At 35.1% G+C, this 22830-nt stretch overlaps 1 protein-coding gene across 1 annotated transcript in view; it reads right to left on the reverse strand.

Annotated features, from left to right (window-relative positions):
* Positions 1-383: 383 nt before the first annotated feature.
* The window catches only part of LOC133326060 (sodium/hydrogen exchanger 9B2-like), a 130414-nt gene continuing 107967 nt past the window's right edge, over positions 384-22830 (reverse strand). Inside the window, exon 7 of the mRNA XM_061534736.1 lies at positions 384-584. Coding sequence (XP_061390720.1) covers positions 384-584 — 201 coding nt within the window. The remainder of the gene's footprint in view (positions 585-22830) is intronic.

The raw sequence follows: 22830 nt of genomic DNA on the forward strand, positions 1-22830 counted from the left end.
AAAAAAATTATTTAAAAAATCCACGCCTATGGGTTAATAGATGCTTGATTTTTTTTTCAAATCCACGCCTATGGGTTAATAGATGCTTGAAAAAAATTATTTAAAATATTCACGCCTATGGGTCAATGGTTGATTGACAAAATTCTTAAAAAGTCTATTGACCAGTTGTTCGAAATATTGTTTAAAAATCCCATATGTTTCCATTTAAGTTTTACGATAATTTAATTTCCCTACAACAACAACAACTATCACCAAGTAGATTGAAAAAAGGCCGACGCACAATATGTTACTATAAAATTGTAGTCAATAACAAAAACGAAAAAGAGTTAATAAAACTGAAACAAAGAGACATACAAACACGACACTGATTCTTATTGCTCTCTTCATAAACTTACATTTTCATATGTCTGTCGCTGTTGTGGCGTCATTTTGGCTTGTTGACGCTTCCATCCGATGCCAGCTACAAAGGCAACTGTTACACAGCCTAAGGCGCCTGCTGATGGATACTTGATAGCTTTACTGCCCATTACAGCAATGGCTCCACCCAAGATGGTCAAGACAAAGCGTAAACCATTTACATACGTCTGTAAAAAATAAATAAATAAATAAAAGCATGAATAAAACAGAAAACAGAGAAAGAACAAATTAAAACATGGCTGTTGAAAACAAGCGACATATTCTTATAAATTATTTTATATAAATTTAATGCTACAAGCAATGTCAGAAAAATATACATTTTATACATCGTAATGGAATTGTATGTGTGTGGGTAATGTAATTAAAGAGATGGGAAGGGAAAATGCATTGTTTGTAGATAATTGCAGTAAAGTTGTTAAGAACACGATAGAGGTCCGAATATTTAAAACAGAGCCTTTAACATGTTATGCTACTGATTCTAGGGTGTTTTGTATTAGAAATTGGATATATCGGCTTAGTCTACATATAAAAGTTCAACGCATTTTCGGTATTCTAATTTTTTAGTGAAATTTTTTGTTGTATTCTGGTATTTGTATATCCTCCATCAGACTGTAGTGCAGAGTATTATTTATGTATTTGTGCATATCTTTGTAACAGACCCATGGTTCCTTTTGAGAATATGCATAGAATCACTTTCTGGGTCGCACGCATGCATGTCCGTCTGTCTGAATTAAATTTTGAAGATGCCACTTATTTGGCCCAAGGACGAATCCTATTGAATTTAGAGAAAACCGGTTAAGCTTTAGATATAGCTCTCATATGTCGGTTTATCCGATTCCACAATAGTTCGACCAAGTCCCAACTTTTGTCTAATTAAGACCAATTTTGCACTGCGCACTGCGTATGAATCGGTTCATATTAGATATACCACTGATATATTTTTGTCCGACTTTATGTAATTGGGGCATCAATCAATTAAACTGAGTTTGAAATATTGTGTGCGAAGTTTTATTGAAATCAGTTCGGATTTAGATATACCGCCTATTTATATATTTATATCATTCACCACAATGTGGTACAGGGTATTATGTCTTTGAGCATATGTTTGTAACAGGCAAAAGGAAAGGATATGCACACATGGTTACTTTGAGCATATGCACAGAATCACTTTCTGAGTCGATTCATGCATGTCCGTCCGTCCGTCTGTCTGTCCATGTTTATTGGTGAACAAAGTACAGGTCGCATTTATTATCCGAATTGGATGAAATTTGGCACAGTTCATTTGTTTGGCCCAAGGACGAATCCTATTGAAATTGGGAAAACTCGGTTCAGATTTAGATATAGTTCCCATATATATTTTTGTCCGATTTAATGTAAATGGAATACCAATGTCCTTATATATCTTTCGATTTGCACGAAATTTGACACATTGGATCTAGAATGATGTCTGCTAAGTTTCGTGATAATCGGTTCAGATTTAGATATATGTAGCTCCCATATATATTTTTGTCCGATTTTATGTAAATGGTGTACGAAAGTCCATACATTTCTCTCGAATTGCACGAAATTTGGCATGGCGTACTTAGTTTGGTCTAGAATGATGTCTAGCAGTTTTCGGAAAAATCGACGTAATTAAAACATTTACCGTGGTAAACATTTTTTGATCAGCCTTCGGTTCGTTTGAAGTATTAATTTTTTTTTTTAATTCAGAACACTAAGTTATACAGCACTTTAGTGTGAAAAAAGCATGAAAAATGCTGATGTGTGGCAGAAACTTTTACTGGCCATCAGACATTTTGCAGTCGAAAATATTGCACGTAGGATTGTCAAATTAATGCCAATTAGCACGAAATTTTTCACAGCATACTGAAGTTAGGATAGCCTAACGTGTACCAAGTTTTTATGCCCTACACAACTATGTTGTTAGGGTATTATAGCTTTGTGCAGCCCCAAGAGTTTGTAACGCCGTGAAATATTGGTCCTAGACCCACCTTTAAGTATACCGATCGTCATATCTCGACTATCTGAGTCGATCTAGACATGTGTGTCCGTCCGTCTGTCCATTATAATTTGTAAACACGATACAGTCACAGTTATGGACCAATCTTCACGAAATTTTGCATGTAGGATAGGGTCTGGCCAATGAAGACTTCCATTGTTTTTGGTAAAGATCGGTTAATATTTAGGGGGTGAAATGGACCAAACACTTTATTTTTGCCTGATTTTCGGGTCGCTGCAGAGGCCACAATTATTGCCCAAACATCGCGAATTTTTACATGGAGAAGGGGATCGGACCAAACAATAAGCATGCCTGTTTTGATAAAGATTGGTCAATATTTAGTGGGTCAAATGGGCCCTGACTTTTGTGCGAAAAATTACAAAATTTTGGGATGAAGTGGACCAAAAACTTAATTTTTTGTGGTTTTTCGAGTCGATCTATAGGCCACATTTATAAGTCGAACATCACAACCCACCGCGAAGGGAATCTGGATAAATAATAAGAAGGATTGTACAGAGTACAGAAAATACGTCAGTGTAAGGAAGAGGTGCTGTTAACCTCTAATCGGGCAACAGGGTGTAGATATCAAGAAATATTGCCCACGCTTGGTATATGCATCCGCAGAATGTTACAGTTACGTAGTAGTTGTGTAGGGTATCATATGGTCGGCCCGGTCCGACTATACAGCTCCGCTCACTGGTTTTCATATATATTTGTGTACCAAAGAGTCAAATTCAGGGTGATTGGTATACAATTTTGTACAACGTACTGAAGTTAGGATAGCCTAACGTGTGCCAAGTTTTATTGAAATATTTTAGTCCGATTTTTAGTAAATTGTGCACAAAAGAGTCAAATTTAAGCCGATTGGCACAAAAATATGAGGTCTGTTAGGATACGTCTCTTGAATATACCCAAAGTAGTAAAGGGTCTCATATAGTCGGTCCAGTGCGACTTAACTACTTTCCTTACTGTCTTTCACTTGTTTTTCCTAAGACACTCTATGGATATCAATTTATTCTTTATTTAATTCAGTCCGATTTCATGTTAATGATCCTCCAAGGAAGCTATGTGTGTTCTCTTGGCCGGATATGGTCGATACACTCAACCAAATACTTTACAGATGAAATGTGTTATGGTTTTTATATCAATTAATGTAGTTTAAAAAAATAAGTGGTGAAGGGTATCATATAGTCGGCCCGTCCGACTTTTGACTCTGACATGCTGGTTTTTTTACTGAGCTAATTCTTGGAATAGAAAATAGGCACTGTGTTAGGTTACAGTGGAGATATCATTCCGTAACCCAATTTGCCACAAGCAAATTTAATGTACCCCTTACAAAAGACTGTGCAAACATATCATATGGTTCGTTCTTGGGCTATTGCATGTTTGTTTCGGACAACATAGTCACTTCTTATAATTTCGCACGATGTACGTTCTGTGCGTTGTACGATGTTGGACTCAGTCCAGTCTTATCCACAGAATCCCAAGTGCAGCCCCACCTGGGGTGTTATGGTTATATCGTAGAAACTAACTCTCAACAACCTCAATGGAAGCTGCAGAATGAATCGAAATCGATATTCAACAGAGTTTATTCCTTATTGACATATAAAGGATCTCCTCACATGTTACTGGTCCTTGCTATAACATAACTTAAATTAACTCTCTGATGTCGAAAAAAATAAAGGACTTAAAATGATGTAACAACGATATATATGTTTGTGCAACAAAAACTAGTCCATCAAATCAATTGTTTTGCACTTCAAATTCTGAAATAAAAAAAGCGGAGAGACTGGAGAAAACATCAGAATTTCAACGATAGCAGGCAGGCAGGCAGACAAAAAAGAATTGAGGCGATTTTGCGTGAATAGCACAGCTGTATAAATGTTATTTTGTGACCATAAAATAGTTTCGGTGAATGCAACATATGTACATTTCTAGATGAACTGATGAAATTGGACTGCTGCTACTAGGATTTTGGTTGCCTACCAGCCTGGTTATTTGGTTGGTTCGTTGCTAGGGTTTTGCGAGATTGCACAGACACAAACAGACAAACATAGCAATAACGTAGGTTCAGTTTGGTTTTTAGCCATGATGTTTGTTATTCGGTTGCTTTTTTGTGTATGTTGTTGTTGTTTTTCTCCTTTCGACTGTGGAAAATGTGTAAAACTCCAGCAGTTATTTATGTTGGTTAGGCTCGAAAAATTTCATTCATAGTTAGCCTAGGTTTTGTTCTATTTTTTTGGTTGTTGTTCGGCAGCTACAACTGCTGCTGCTTCTTGTGATTTCCATTTGAATTGCTTTGCCCGGTTGCCGTTGCCATTTCAATTTGTAGTTCTATTTGTGTTGCTGTGTGAAGTTTTCTCTTAACACAGATTTTCGGAATGTGATAAATTCTTTGTGTGGTGTGGAGTGTGTGTGTGTCTGTGTAAGGAAGAGAGTGATTTTTTCATTTATTTTTTTTTTTTCATTTTAGCAATCCCGACCAAGTGTTGTCGATGGGTTATGCCAGGCCACCATGGTTCTGGACACATGATGCCTGGCTTTCATAGCATATTGGTGATACTATCGATGCCAAGACCTTTGGGCCTTGTTAAAATTACATGATGAATATCATGTTGGTCTACAGTAAAAACAAATACAACAACAACAAAAAAGAGAAAATAGAAAAAAAAACTGAATTAACTCCGAGAAAAAACTGGTGCACTAAAGAAATTTGAGATGTGTAACTTGCCACATTTACTTCTCATTGCCCAAGGAACAAATCAAAAATTAATGAAATTTTGATTTTGCAAATGGCAGATGTTATTTCGGAATTTCAGACTGTGTGTATTTGTGTGTTTTTTTTTTTCTAGAAATCAACAAAATGTGTTATGAGGTAGCAAAAAAACACAGAAAGTAACAAAATAGAGAATAACAACATTTGAACTGTTGTTGGGATTAGTAGGGATATATGTATGTATTTGAAAACTTCGTAAAAAAAATTAAAATCTTGGAAATTGGTTATTTTTAATTAAGTTGTTCGGAAAATCGATTCGAAGTAATTTCTTTCTTCATAAATTACAATGGAACATGTTACCCAGAAATGTTTTTTTTTTTTTTGCCAGGTACGAGTACATAATGTTGTGTGGAGTTTGAGAATGCGGAATTTTTGCATGATAAACATGATGAAACATTAAAAAATATGCTGAAACATTTTAAAAGTACTAACACATTAATAAAAACCAACTAAAGAAAAGACAAAAGTCGAACGGAACCGACTATGTGATACTCTACAGAACTTTCGATATACACTGGTGGCCAAAACCAAAGCAACTAAAAATGTAAATGTCATTTTGAAAAAATAATAATGTATGGAAAATTAAATTGACTAAATTTTTGCTTGGACAAAAGCAACTGTACTGTACAAACAGATGACCTCTGAAATTTTAGTTATATATAGATAATTTTATTCTTATAGATAATTTTTAAAAGGATTTTATTATAATAACAACTGTTTGTCTTCAAATTTGACTTCCTGCAAATATAACCAGTAAGGAAAGTAGTAAAGTCGGACTAGGGCGATTATATGATACCCTTCACCACTTTGGATACATACAAAAGATGCTAACATATACAATATCCTGTAGATAGAGGACCATTAAAATGATAAATGTGAGATCTACATAGATATTTGCACCAAGTAAAAAACTCAATGCATTGTATGTCAATCGGATTCTTTTGTGTACAATTTATGTACCAGCTATTTATGTATTTTGCAGTACAGAGCGCTGTTCACAATTTTATCTCGTGTATATGGAATAGACGTAGGCTCCTCGGTGCACCATTTACCAAAAAATCGGTATAGGGAAGATATATCCAAATCTGAACCGATTTTCACAAAACTTAGTATACATCAATGTGGACGTATTTTACTATGATCTACAAAATGTTGTCTCAATCGTAAATATTATGGAAATTTTGGTGCACCATTTACCAAAAATCTGACGAAACTATACATGAGAGCTATATCTAAATCTGAACCGATTTCAACAAAACTTCATAAATATCAAACAGGATGTAATTCAGTACGCAGTGCAAAATTTTGTTGCAATTTGGTTAACATTGGACGAAACTATATATGGGAGCTATATCTAAATCTGAACCGATTTCCACAAAACTTCGCACACATCAATCTGGATCTAATCTAGGATGCTGTGCAAAATGTTGTCTCAATCGGATAAATTTTGCGAGTTTGGTGCACAATTTATCTAAAATCGGACGAAATTATATATGGGAGCTATATTTATATCTGAACCGATTTCCACAAAACTTCGCATACATCAATCAGGACCTAATTCAGTACGCTGGGCAATTTTTTTCAATCGGAAAACTATTGTAAGTTTGGTGCACCATTTACCTAAAATCGGACGAATATACGGTATATATAAATATGGTATATCTAAATCTGAACCGATTTTCTTCAATTCCAATAGGGTTCGTCCTTGGGCCAAACAAATGGGCGGACATGGGACGGACATGCATAAATCAACTCAGAAAGTGATTCTATGCATATTCTCAAAAGGAACCATGGGTCAATATCCATTCTTTTTGCCTGTTACAAACATATGCACACAGACATAATACCCTGTACCACAAAGTGGTGAAGGGTATAAAAAACTGCAAATTATTAATGAGTATGAAAAAACATTTATCACAAAAAATGATTTCAAAGATTCCCAAATTATAAGTCGGTTTAATTCAACTAGATCATCACGGAGGAAGGCTTCACAAAATTTCAGAGAAGTACAAAAAAACCCCAATTAGGAGTTCGACGGAATTGTTTTCGTATGAATTAAGATTTATGATGAAATAAAATTTAATATTTTAAGCTCAGACACGAACAAATTTGCGGTAAGAATACCTAAAAAATAAAGACTCAGGCCTCAGTATTTCAAGGGTACTGTGAAGCATGCAGGTGGGTCAATATTGGTATTGAACAGTTTTACTTTTTATGGAGTTCGATCTATGCTATAGTTCTCTTCGCTGAAGAAAACATATCACTTGTTTGGGTGTTTCAGCATCACAATAGTCTGAAGCATACAAGGCAGCATGTCAAATACTACTTGAGGGAGTAAAAATTCAGCAGGGTGCGCAAAAATTCGCTCGTAAATGAATTAAAATAAATTCTTTCCGTTATGTGCTCATTTCACGAATGAATTTATGGCGATACATTCTTTACCAAACGAGCATTCGCCAAAGAATGTTTGTACACACATAACAAACGAGTGGGAGCACACAAAAACGATCGTTCGTTACTTTCTGACATTCTCGCACGAATGAAAACAAACTTTCCCGAATTCTCGCGAATGCTCAAAACAGCGACAAGAACACCAACAACAAACGTTTGTGAACTCAATAGTTGTTAGACATGTGTTTTGTTATTCCACAATTTCTGCTACACACACACACATTATTCATTCGTTGTGTGTGTTTACTTTTTTATGATATTTTTGTTTGTTGTTGTTTTTAACAGTGCTCGCGAGCATTCGCGACCATTTGTTTTTTGAGTTTTTCAAAAGAATTTTCTTCAGCAACAAATGCTCGCGAAAGAACGAACCGACGACGAAATTTTATCGTTCGTGAATTTTTCGTACAATGCGAACATTCGCGAGAGATTGCAAATACTTTTTCATGCATTGTAACTTTGCCATTCGCGATATATTGAAAATATTCGATTTCTCGCGCGTGAGCATTCGTGAGAAAGAGCGTATTTTAATCATTCTTCGCACCCTGAAATTAAGGGTTTTAAAATGGCCAGCACAATCATCAGGTTTTCACCATATAAACAAGTCTTTGGAGATAGCAAAAGTAAAACGAGATTCACAAAGAAACAAACACAATCTCTTCCCACAGGTTCAGGTTCCAAGGAACAAATTGGGCGTCTTTTAGATTCAATGTCTCGTAAGTGTGCTTTCGCAATCAAAAGTAATGGTTATTGCGTAGAAAAATGTGACTTTAGTTTTGATTAGGTAAAAATTGGGTCAGTTTGGTTTTCCATATCCACCAGTGTACACATATGTGCCAAAGATATGTTGCATATGAAAAACGATGATGACTTCTATGTTGTTTTCAAAATTAGGTTATAATATACATTCAATTATATAATGTAAGAAAGCATAACTACACTGATATTTATTAGGTAGGTATAGACAGAATTTGTGCAAAATGTCAGCAGGATATCTCTATTGGACAATTGATTTCCTCCACAGTCCGATGTGTTTAATTTCGTACCTATAGGGCAAATGCAAAGAGTTTGACGCATTATTTCCATACAATCGGTCAAAAATCAAAATCAAAAGACTTCAACCTTCGACTAAATAAAGTAGCTGTGACAAATTCAATTTCAATAATAGATGGACATGCAAACGGACGGACGGTCAGGCTTGCAAAACTCGACCTGACGAAGTCACATTGGGTCCATTTCGTTCGCTTTTGCATGTTGCAAGCATTTGTACAAAGACCATACAAAACGTGTTCAGTCGTGTCGTGATCATAACCCAAAATTACAGGCGTTGCCCTTAGCCGTAACTGAATTTTAAGTAAAATATCATAGCGACACCTGCCTCCTCTAATGTGGTAATGATAATACTTAATAGTATCAGAAAACGAAGACCCCTGCAAATATTTAAGTATAACTCTTGCATATAAGTGCTTACATCAGGTCTGGGATATACTGTCAACTACCCCGGTCCATGCCCCTCTGGGGTAACTGTATACGCCATTTGACTCACTGTGATCTCTAGAACGACCAGAAAAACAGACAAAATTTAAAATTTCGTTACGATTGGTCCATAGAAGTGGCCTGGACTTTGTTTACAGTTTATAATGGACAGCCGCATGACTCAGCTAGCCGTGGAAATATTAGGTTGGGGAAAAAGAAATTTATTATTTTTTCAGCAGATGGCTGTACTGATAGATTTCTCGTAAAGTATCGATCAAACAATTTCATATTTATGCTCGTTGGAAGGGTGACATTTCGTAGTAGAACAAATTATTTTATTGTTTTTTGTTCGGTGCATTCAGTTGTAAGTTATAGCGTGTCAAAAATGAAAGTGAACGAAGAGAAAATTCGGTACATTTTACAGTTTTTCCTTGACAAAGGCGAAAATGCAAGCCAAGCCGGTAAAACTGTGAATGGTGTTTATTGTTCCGATACTGTAATGGCCAATTATGTGCAAATTTGGTTTCGTAGATTTCGTTCAGGAATTTTTTATATTAAAGATGCACCACGCACGACCTACCTGTGGTTGTCGAAAAAGTCGATAAAATCGGAGAAATAATCGAAGTTGACCGGAATGATAGCAGTCGTAACATCCCCCAGGAACTAAAAATCGACCTAAAATCTGTTTTAAACCATTTACAAAAAAAAAAAATGAAAATAAATAATGGATTTCTTTTCCCCCCAAACTATGAAATGATACCAATTTGAAGGTCAAATGTTCGTGTGTCATTAAAAGCTCCATCAAATTCCCTTCTTCGTGTAAAACCTAAATCTGAACCGATTTCTACGACACTTAACACACATCATTCTAGACCTAATTCATTACGCTGTGCCAAATTTCGTGCAAATCGAAAGATATATAGGGACTTTGGTGCACCATTTACATTAAATGGGACGAAAATATATGGGAGCTATATCTATATTGAACAGATTTTCAGTAAACTTAGCACAAATCATTCTATACCTAATTCATTACGCTGTGCCAAATTTCGTGCAAATAGAAAGATATATAGGGACTTTGATGTACCATTTACATAAAATCAGACGAAACTATACATGGGAGCTATATCTTAATCTAGACCGATTTCCACGAAATTTGGCATACATCGTTCTAGACTCAAGTGAGCTTTGCCAAATTTCGTGCAAATCGCAGATCGCAGGATATATAGGAACTTTGGTGCACCATTTACATTAAATCGGACGAAAATATATATGGAAGCTATATCTAAATCTGGACCGATTTTCAGGAAACTTAACACACATCATTCTAGACCTAATTCAGTACGCTGTGCCAAATTTCGTGCAAATCGGAAGATATATATGGACTTTGGTACACCATTTACATTAAATCGGACAAAAATATATGGGTGCTATATCTAAATCTGAATCGATTTTTCTCAATTTCAATAGGGTTCGTCCTTGTGCCAAATTAGTGACCTATGCCAAATTTCATCCAATTCGGGTCATAAATGCGACCTGTACTTTGTTTACAATTTAACATGGAAAGCGACTAAGAAAGTGATTCTATGAATATTCTCAAAAGGAACCATATGTCTATCTCGTTTCCTTTTGCCCATTACAAACATATGCACAAATACATAATACCCTGTACCACAGTGTGGTGAAAGGTATAAAAATAATTTTCCTAGGTCCGCGATTTTCCTAATTTCGGACCGAAGTCAAAACTCCTGGCTCATACCAGAGCCAGATATGTACCCTTTCCAATTGCGTCAGAATTTGTTGATTTTGATGTTTCAGTGATTGCCAATCATGTCCGCCGCCGAAAAGAAGGACTTCTCTTTAATTACAAAAAACATCAACAGTGTGTCATTTTTTTTCTTCTTCTTTAAGCCATTAAATACATGTATACAAAGTTGCAAATCTTTAAAGTAATGGAAAATTTGCATCCCATTAAAAAGTTGTTGAAATTTAAAATAGGGAATGTTAGTATTATTGTAATGGCGATTAAAGTGCTTGATTTTTAACAATTCGTGTAAAATGTCCTAGAAAGAGAATTTAAGAGTAACTTAAGGGAACCTCCCCCCCCCTTCATGATTTTAATTTTTCAAGATTTTCAATGGGCTGGTAAATCAATACCAAAGCTTGTTAAGGTTTGTAACTTTACACATATATAATTGAAGATTTAAAATAGAAGAAAAATAATTTACAAAAAATGTTTGTTGTTTTGTTGTTGTTTTTTGTAATTAAAGAAAAGTCCTTATTTTTGATGGCGGGCGTGGTAACTCCTCACTGGAACATCGGAATCCGAAAATTTCAACGGTGGTAGAAAGAGTACCTGTCTTGACTTCGCTCTAAAATTAACAAAATGGTGGACGTTTAAAAAAAAATTAAAAATTTAAAGTTTGAGAAGCCCTTTAGCCGTCACTTGATGCTGACACGATAAATCGGCTGTATCTTCAAGAGTTCTTGAGATTTTCACTTGAAATTTTGTAGGTGTATTCTTGAATTAGATTCGAATTAAATCAAAAAAAAAAAATTGACCCCGAGAATGGGGAGGGCCCCCTTAAGCGGCTCATCAGGCATATTGGGCTATGTGACTATGTATGTTGAAAACTTGTATTTCATATACAAATAATGGATTTCTTTTTCCTAACCTAATATTTTTGTCCGATTTTATATAAATGGTGCACCAAACTCACACCGTTTTTTCGATTGACACGGAATTGAATTGTGTTTAGAGGGATGTGTATTAAGGTTTGTTAGCAAGTATAACCGTTTTACATTTTTGTCTCGGTTCAAATAAAAAGCTTTTCTCTGGGCGAGATAAATTTTGGACAGCGTACCAATTGGAGTATGCTACGGTTGCTCAAATGCGTCAAAATTTACATAAAGCTTCCATACATAATTTTGCCCGAATTCCTACAAATTGTAACTTAAAGAACCCTAATCTATCCGTATAAACGACAATTTATTGCCCTGAGAAACTTAAATTCCAATTGATTTATAGCAAATGAATAATCCGTTTCATTATTGAATAATATAGACTGAGGTGTATTACTTCTAACACTACGCATGTTGTTTAGTATAGACAAAAATAATCTCTGCTCATTTCTTATTTCCACTCACTTTTTTCGCAACTAATTGAGTGATAATTAAAATTAAATTATTTACATCTTTTTTTTTTTTTTGATTTCACACACTTCATTTACAATGTAATTATTTGGAATCCATTAAATTGTATTGAACTGAAAGTTGTATCAGCGTCTGTTGCTATTGAATCAAGCGCTTTAGTTCAGTAATCAACAAACTTAGTAGTTAAAGATTGTCGATATTTCCTTTACCCATCGCCGACGTCGATTTCTTCGTCTTCTTGATTTTGGTTAGGAAATTGTATTTGTATTTTTATAGGAATTGAAAGGATGAAATGCAGCAAACGAAAAAAAGTCCTTAATTTCCCCACATGAAGAATTCAATTTGCTGCAATAAAGTATAATGTAAATATCTTACAATGCATTGAGTGCTTTTCGTGTATGTATATGTGTATGGTGTCTGATTGTGTGAATAATAGTGTGTGCAAGTTTAACAATTGTTGATATGCAATGCTGTTTAACAGGTTGGAGGAGTGGCAAGATTGTAAATGTTAAAATATAATACTACCTGTTTATGGGAGCTATGTATAAATCTGAAGCATGTTCCGTGTCAATCAGAAACATTTTGCATGAAGTATGTCAGACAAATATCTGAATCGATTGAAAATATCGGAGTAAGAAAAGTAAAAAAAATCATCATCGAGGCATAAAAGATATAATATGCAGTAGCATACGTATATTCAACGTTCCACACCATTATTCCTAAAGTATCATGGTGTTTTTTCATATATATACATACATCATTAAATATAACAAAAGCTCCAATTGTTGTCAAATGCATCCAAGAGTCAGATACCCCAAGAATGTATGTATGAATAAATATATATATATATGTATATTACTTAAAATTGAAGGAAATTCCGAATCGAAATGATGTTAAAGTATGCTACTTTAAGCTGGTTTTCTTTTGAAATCAGCTTTCTTCGAAAATCCTTTTGAATTCGCCATACCAGCCATACCCAACAACTAAACATACACACACTTAAGATTTACTATTTGATTTGTTAGATATATACGTGCGCTTGAAAACAGATTGTGACGCTGGGTGGGTGGAATGAACGAAAGAAGTGAGAGCTGCTAAATAAAATTACAAAAAAACTCGAATGCTTCGAATGCCATTCGTCGTTGTAACATTCAAAGAGATAACGATTTTTATTGCTAGAAATTGCATTTATATAAATTAAATTGAATTGTTAAATATTACGCACAACTTTAATACGAAAAAGAAACGAAGAGGAAAGAAAAGCCAACGAATCTTTGGCAAATGCTTTTTGGCAAAAGGAATGTCTTTTACTATGAAAAAAGATGGAAGAAAAACATATTAAATTCTCAAATATTGTTAAAGTAAATATATGGCCTTGTAATATTTATTGCTATGTTTTATAGGAAAATATATAATTTTATTTGCTTGTCTCCACATATTTATGTGTTTGTAATGTGTTTGCCGTTATGTGCCATGAAAAAACTAGATGAATGTCTCATTCGTAAATAGCTAATAAAAATGGAAATATCGAAGTAGAGTTAAGAAATAACATACACATACAACTAGTTACACTATTAACAAATAAAATCCTTTGATATTTGTTAACCTATATGACGTATAATTTATATTATTCAATGGGTATACATATATGTATCATACGCACTAGAGGGACAAATTGTCAGGGTCAATGTTCTGCATATAAATTTGCTTTTATAGCTTCTGCCATAAGGTGGAGGCCGTCAGGGTTTAAACAAATTGAATTTTGTTTTGTTATTTTTATACCCTACACAACTATGTTGTCAGGGTATTATAGCTTTGTGCAGCCCCAAAAGTTTGTAGCGCCGCGAAATATTGGTCCTAGACCCACCTTTAAGTATCCATGATCATATCTCGACTGTGTGTTCGTCCGTCCGTCTGTCCATTATAATTTGTAAACACGATACAGACCAAAGTTATAAACCAATCTTCACGAAATTTTGCATGTAGGATGGGTTCTGGCCAATGGAGACCCCTATTGTTTTTGGGAAAGATTTAGGGGATGAAATGGACCAAATACTAAATTTTTGTCGGTTTTTTTGGTGGCTCCCGAGGCCGCAATAATGGCACGAACATCGTGAAATTTTGTATGGAGAAGGGGATCAGGACAAAGAATAAGCATGCCTTTTTTGATAAACATCGGTCAATATTTAGCGGGTCAAATGGACCCAGTCTTTTGTGTGAAAAATTACATAATTTGTATTCTATAGCGTATATATTTACCCCTGAAGGACATATACCCAAGAAGTTGATATTATATCCAAGAGGAGTGTTTGACCTTTAAATGAATACCAATTATATTGTTGTATGTGCTCGGATGTGGGATTTACACCTAATTATTCGTATTCTTATATTATTTAGTAACCCATTATCACTCTAGAGATCGGAACTATAGCACTGATCGCTTTGAAATTTTCCATGAGTTTCCAGTTATGGTCAAGCATAACGCCTATAATTTTCCGTGATGATCCGATAATAATTTTGGAATGAAGTGGACCGAAAACTTAATTTTTTGTGTTATTTTCGAGTCAATCAAATGAAAGCCGAACATCACAACACTACCCACGGTGAAGAGAATTTGGACAATGGCTGTACTGAATACTCGTAATATTCGGAAAATATGTCAGGGTGAGGAAGAGGTGCTGTTTACCTCTAATCGGGCAAGAGGGTGCAAATATCACGAAATATTGCCAAGGATCGAATTAAACATCTCCAGAAAATTTGAGTTCCGTGGTAGTTGTGTAGGGTATCGAATGTATCGTATCAAAAATTCTTGAATATATAGCCGATTTATTGTGTTAGCATCAAATGTCGTTGAAAGTGCTTCTCAAACATTCCTTATCATCTATCTTAGTTTGTGGTCAAAAATAGGGAATTATTCAAAAATCTTATTTCATATGTCCGAAATTTTATTAATTTTTGTCCGATGTTAATAATCCTTCTTCATACCAAATCCAGAGATGTGCTATTTCGAATGCCGTTGGTATTTTTGGATTCCGACGTTCCAGTGGTCGGAAATCATGCCCGTCATGGAAAAAAGGACTTTTCTTTAATTACAGAAAAACAACAACCAACCAACAATTATATAAGTTTAAGTTTTCAAATATAAATATGCAAAAAAGTCTTCAATATAATGCACATGCATTTACCAGCCGTTTGAAAATCTCCGAAATTTCAAATCGATAAAGAGGGGAGGAGGGTTCCCTTAAACTTGATTTTTTTTTCAATTTTTCCGTGTCCAATTAGAATATTGCTCTGAAATTTTATACATTATTTTTACTCGTAGGATATTTGCTACTGAAGATGGGATATATCAGTCAACGCGTTGGTATAGCCATCATGGATTTCTGGCACGTTTCTTAAACGAATTTGCTGTAATTTCTTATTTTGAGTTCTGTCGGGGTAGAAAATCTTCCTAATGAAAACCAATGAGTTGAGCAGTATAGTCGGACCATTGAGCTCTAATTTTCTGCGGATCTATAATTACCGAGCCTCGGTAATATTTCGCGATATTTGTACTCTGTAGACCGATTAGAGGTAAATAGCTCCTCTGTGGCATTCTTACCGAATCATGTTTTCTCGGAGTAAAAAATAACTCTGTAATATTTCAATTTTGTTATTGTACACAAAAAAACTTTTGGTTCATTTGACCCGGCATCTAGAGCGACAAATATGAAGTTTTCGATCCATTTGATCCTCGAAATGTTATTAATATTTGTCGAAAATTATATGTGTCATCCTTGAACAAAACCTTATACAAATTTTCCTAGCCATTGATGATTGTTTTATAACTATGGCACATATCGAATTTACAAATTACAATGGACAGATGGACACATATGCCTGGATCGACTCAGATAGTCGAGATACTAAATCGGTATACTAAAATGTGCATATATCCTTACAATATAGTCCCTATTTAACCGTATGTCCAAACTGTCAGTACTTTTAGGAGTTTAATCACGTTTTACAACCGTAGTGGCTTGACTTGATATTATTGATTCTCCTTAGAAAAACACCCTACCAAAAATTATCAATAATGGACCGAACATATTACTCGATATATTAGAGACTTTAGGCACATTTTCAAACCGAATTGGTTTCTACTATATATTTTGGAATCTCATTGGAGATAAATTTTCCCTACCCCCATTTTTCGGAATTTTATGGGTTTTAGGCATGTATAACCGAATTGGCCATAATTTAATATTTTGGGTTTTTATTGGGTAGAAAATCAAGTTCTGTCCATTTTTTTGGGTTAGCCTCCATAGAACTGTACTTCCCATTTTTCAGTATTTTGGGACTGTATTTTTTTCAAATCTTCCCACTACAAACTATGAATAATGATACACGTTTGGCGTAACTCTCCACCCATTTCGATACCACGCTTTTTATACCCTTCACCACACTATGGTACAGGGTATTATGTCTTTGTACATATGTTTGTAACAGGAAAAAGGAAACGAGATAGACACATGGTTCCTTTTGAGAGTATGCATAGAATCATTTTCTGAGTCGATTTATACATGTCCGTCAGTTGATGTTAAATTGTAAACAAAGTACAGGTCGCATTTATAATCCAATTTGAATGAAATTTGGTTCAACCCATTTATTTGGCCCAAGGAAAAGCCCTGTTGTAATTGGGAAAAATCGGTTCAGATTTGGATATAGCTCCCATATATATTTTCGTCCGATTTAATGTAAATGGTGCACCAAAGTACAGGTCGCATTTATATTCCGGTTTGGATGAAATTTGGCTCAACCCATTTATTTTGCCCAAGGAAGAGCCCTGTTGTAATTGGGAAAAATCGGTTAAGATTTGCATATAGCTCTCATATATATTTTCGTCCTATTTAATGTAAATTGTGCACAAAGTACCTATAAATCTTTCGATTTCGAGAAAATCGGTTCAGATTTGGATATAGCTGGCATATATATTTTCGTCCGATTTAATGTAAATGGTGCTCCAAAGTTCATACATATTTTTCGATCTGCACCACATTCGGCATAGTGTACTGAATTGAGTGTAGAATGATGTGTGTTAAGTCCCGAGAATATCGATTCAGATTTAGATATAGCTCCCATATATATTTTCGTCTGATTTAATGTAAATAGTGCACAAAATTCCATATATACCGATTTGCAGGAAATTCGAGGGCAAATTGGCATAAACTACATATGTATTAGGATACATATGTACAATATACCCATAGTGGTGATCCAGTCCGTCTTTACTACTTTTCCTACGGCTTTTTATCTTGAATTAAAAGAAAAACTTTAAAAAGCAAGCTCTGATAAATTTTCTTTAATTAATTTCTCAGAAAATCTTATTTACGAACTACTAATTAATTTCCTATGACGAAAACAAAAATTAAATAACAAAAAAAAAAACAAGTGAGCGGAGCAGTATAGTCGGGCAGGGCCGACCATATGATACCCTACACAACTTCCATGAACATCTAACATTCTGTGGTACCACATTCTGAGCTTGGGCAATATATCGCGATGTTTGCACCCTCATGACCCACCACAAATATTACTAATATTCCGTACAGTCCTTCTAATTACTTGTCCAGATTGCCTTCAACGTGGGTCGTTTTGTGATGTTCGGCTTTCAATTGTGGCCTGTAGATCGACTCAAAAAAAATCCGTTTTCGGTCCACTTAATCCCAACATTATTATCTGATCATCACCGAAAATTATAGGCGTTGTCCTTGACCATACCTGGATATTAGTGAAAGCGATGAGCGCTATATTTCCATATTTCCGCCCTCTAGTGTGGTAATGGGTTACTAAATAATATATGAGTACGTAAGCACCTGTAAACATTTATGTGTAACTCCCACATCTGAGTACATACGACAATAATCAGTACCAGTTTAAAGGTCGACCACTCCTCTTGCAGTCCAGTGTCCATTTGACCCGCTAAATATTGACCGATCCTTATCAAAACAGGCATGGTTATTGTTTGGCCCGATCCCCTTCTCCATGCAAAAATGTCCAGTGTTTGGGCCATAATTGCGAAAAACCGACGAAACTAAAGTTTTTGGTCCATTTCATCCCCTAAGTATTAACCGATCTCTTTTAAAAACAATTAAGGCCTTCATTCGCCACAACCCATCCTACATGCAAAATTTCGTGATGTTGGTCCATAACTGTAGCCAGTAACGTGTTTACAAATTTTAATGGACAGACGGACGGACGGACACACATGTCTAGATCGACTCAGCTAGTCGAGATATGACGATCGGTATAATTAAAGGTGGGTCTAGGACCAATATTTCGCGGCGTTACAAACATTTGGGGCTGCACAAAGCTATAATACCCTGACAACATAGTTGTGTAGGGTATAATAAACTAAACATTTGACCCAATTTTTGTATAAAATTCACAAAAATCTTACAATTTTTAAATTCTCTCAAAATATTATAATATGTTCCACTAAATTTTGCCAAACATCCGTATTAAAATAAATTATTTATGTTGTGCAAAGAACAGAACAACCTCTTTAAGGAAGTTGAAACTTTTTGGCAACAGCAACAACAACAAAACCTATGACTTAATTTAAAACGAGCAAAACTTTTAGAATTTCCTCGCATGGCAAAAAGTTTTTGTTTTGTCGGAAGTGAATGAAACAAAAATTTACATAAAAGCAGTTCAACAGAATCGGGACAGACAGACATATTCAATTCAGTTGCTTGGTTGGTTGGTAGCTTGCCGGTTACACTCTTGTACGAATCTTGGTGAACTTATGTATGTAAATGCTTCGGCAACAGATGCTGCTGCTGTTGCATGTGACGTTGTTGTTGTTGTTGTTGCTACTGCAGTTCTAAAGACTGTTGCATTTTATGGCAGTCTACATAATGTATATGATGTTTATGTTGCTGTCGTTGTTGTTGCCACGCGCATTGCCGCTAGTATTGTTGATGTTTATCCTGCCGCTTGAATTCGAGTCAATATACAAATACTCGTACATACAGCAGCAAATGCCCGAAATTGAGTTCATTATACCGAGTTAGACATTTTCAAATATTTATGCAATTCAATCAGTGAAAAGTTAAAAGTTCCAAAATTGTTGCTGCTTTACTTAAATGCATTAGCAGAGAGTGAGAGAGTAACGAAAATAAAGGATTTGTTGTCCAATTTCGTTGAACAGCCATAGTGCGCAAAGCAATTGCATTTTAGTTGTTAAATGTTCGGTGTAACTGTTGCCTCGATTTAATTGAAAACAAACCAATGAAATAAAATATTTGATTTAATTTGGAAAATCGTTTGCGACACTTTAGGCAATGTGTTAAATTGTAAGGGGGATGGGGGAAAGGGAATAAAAAGTGCTAAAGTAAATTAAACAATTTTTTGGTAGGGAATTTAGTTAATGGAAAAGTCGAGTTAGAGTAGTAGTAGCACTACATTTTAATGGAAAGTCAAAAAATAATTGGATAGAAAATAAAATAATAAGGAACATGCCAAAATTTGGTGGACCATTTACATTAAATCGGACGAAAATATATATGAGAGCTATATCTAAATCTGGACCAATTTTCAGGAAACTTAACACACATCATTCTAGACCTAATTCAGTGCGCTATGCCCAATTTCGTACAAATCGAAAGATATATAGGTATTTGGTGGCCCATTTACATTAATTCGGACAAAAATATATATGGGAGATATATCCAAATCTGAACCGATTCTCACGAAACTTAGCACACACCATTCTAGACGTAATTCACTACGCTATGCCAAATTTCGTACAAATCAAAAAATATATAAGGTATTTGGTGGACCATTTACATTAAATCAGACGAAAATATATGGGAGCTATATCTAAATCTGGACTGATTTTCAGGAAACTTAACACACATAATTCTAGACCTAATTCATTACATTATATCAAATTTCGTGCAAATCGGAAGATATATAGAGACTTTGGTGCACCATTTACATAAAATCGGACGAACATATATATTGGGGGCTATATCTAAATCTGGACCGATTTTCAGGAAACTTAACACACATCATTCTAGACCTAATTCAGTGCGATGTGCCAAATTTCGTGAAAATAGAAAAATAAATAGGAACTTAAGTACACCATTTACATTAAATCGGACGAAAATATATATGGGAGCTATATCTAAATCTGATCCGATTTTCACGAAACTTAGCACACATAATTCTGGACCTAATGCAGTACTCTATGCCAAAATTCGTGCAAATCTAAAGATATATAGGGACTTTGGTGCACCATCGGACGAAACTATATATGGGAGCTATATCTAAATCTGAACCGATTTTTCCCAATTTCAATAGGGTTCATCCTTGTGCCAAATAAGTGAGCTGCGCCAAATTTCATCCAATTCGGATAATAAATGCGACCTGTACTTTGTTTACAATTTAACATGGACAGACAGACGGACGGACATGCATAAATCGACTTAAAACCAGTGAGCGGAGTTGTATACCCTACATAACTATCACGGAACTTTCTGCTGATATTTATTCCGAGCCTGGACAATATTTCGTGATAGTTGCATTCTCTTTCCCGAATACAGTTCAACAGGACCTCTTCCTTACACTGATATATTTTCCGAATATCACAAATATTTAGTACAGTCCTTCTAATTACTTGTCCAGATTCCCTTCTCAGTGGGTTTTGTTGTGATGTTCGGCTTATAATTGCCCTACAGACTGACTCGAAAAAAACATAAAAACATTAAGTTTTCAGACTACTGCATCCCAATTTTTTTATCGGACTATCACCAAAAGTTATAGGCGTTGTTCTTGGCCATAACTGGAACCTCATGGAAAATTTCAAAGCAATTTCCGCCCTCTAGTGTGGTAATGGGTTACTAAATAATGTATGAATGCGTAAGCACCTGTAAATATTGCCACATCCGAGTACATATGAGAATATAATTGGTATCAATTTAAAGGTCAACCACTCTTCTTGGATATACTATCAACTTCTCGCGCCTATGTCCTTCAGGGGTAAATATATACGCCATAGAATACCAATTTTGTAATTTTTTACAAAAAAGTCAGGGTCCATTTGACCCGCCAAATATTGACTAATCTTTCTCAAAACAGGCATGCTTATTCTTTGGCCCGATCCCCTTCTCCATGTAAAAACTCGCCATGTTCGGGCCATTATTGTGGCCTCTGGAGCGACCAGAAAAACCGACATTTCATCCCCTAAATATTAACCGATCTTTCCCCAAAACAATAGGGGTCTTTATTGGCCAGAACCCATCCTATATGCAAAATTTTGTGAAGATTGGTGCATAACTGTGGCCTGTACCGTGTTTACAAATTATAATGGACAGACGGACGGACACACATGTCTAGATCGACTCAGCTAGTCGAGATATGACGATCGGTATACTTAAATGTGGGTCTATGACCAATGTTTAGCGGCGTTACAAACTCTTGGGGCTGCACAAAGCTATAATACCCTGACAACATAGTTGTGTAAGGCATAAAAGTGATTCTATGCATATTCTCAAAAGGAACCTTGTGTCTATCTCGTTTCCTTTTGCGTATTACAAACATATGCACAAGGACATAATACCTTGTACCACAGTGTGGTGAAGGCTATAAAAAGGTCAACATTTCTTAAAAAATGGTCGAACACTTCATATGCCGTCTTGTGTATGCCATTGTCTGCTAGCAAGTAGGGGGTTTTTTTTGGGAAAATTACACTCAGTTGGAAACCTGAGTTAGAAAATAAAGCGGGGTCTTTGTATGAAAGTGACCTAAAAACCATGGACATATATTTTAAATTAAAGCCACTTAACAATACGGTAATTGGTTCGGGTCCCACTTTATACGTAAAATACGGACCTACATCGAACATTTGCGGAAAACTTACTTTTTTTAATTACAGCCACTTTGAGGTGAAAAAGTACTAAAACTTCAAAGTACGCACATAGAAGGGAACCTCAATATAAATAACTTGCCCAAACATAGACAAGAAACCATAGAATGCGGCTAAAACCTTCAGGATACTGAACATTTCCAAATTACAGTCAATTAGGTACCAAAGTCACCAAAATACCGAATAACTAAGATATTGCTCTTTGGGGGCTACCCCGAAATATGGACCAATATTGACAATTTTTGGTAGATAGATGGGAAAATTTTCTACTCAGGGAAAACCAAAAATATAAAATTATAGCAAGTTAGGTTGAAAAACTCACCCAAAAGCCAGAAAATATCTAATATTGGGGGTACCGTTATATTGGGCTAGCCTACAAACATCCGTGTACATTGTTATATTGCGAGATCTATCTATTAAAATAGGCAGATGGGCATGCCTTAATGGACATAGAATTTTATTCTGATTACGGACCTCTAATCAGAAACTAGATATTTGATTTGGGATAATATCTCGAGTCATTCTTGCATGGGAAATCCCAAAAACTACTATATAAAGACTGTGGTAACTGAAAATAAAGTACCATACTTGCTTAGCCCTGCTCGTCTGTATAAAAAATTAAAATTTGGGATAATATGGACACCAAATTAC

This window comes from Musca vetustissima, unplaced genomic scaffold (genome assembly GCF_032173495.1).
Source record: "Musca vetustissima isolate MV318-11 ecotype Yass unplaced genomic scaffold, APGP_CSIRO_Mvet_v1 utg10524, whole genome shotgun sequence".
In the NCBI taxonomy this organism is placed as follows: domain Eukaryota; kingdom Metazoa; phylum Arthropoda; class Insecta; order Diptera; family Muscidae; genus Musca; species Musca vetustissima.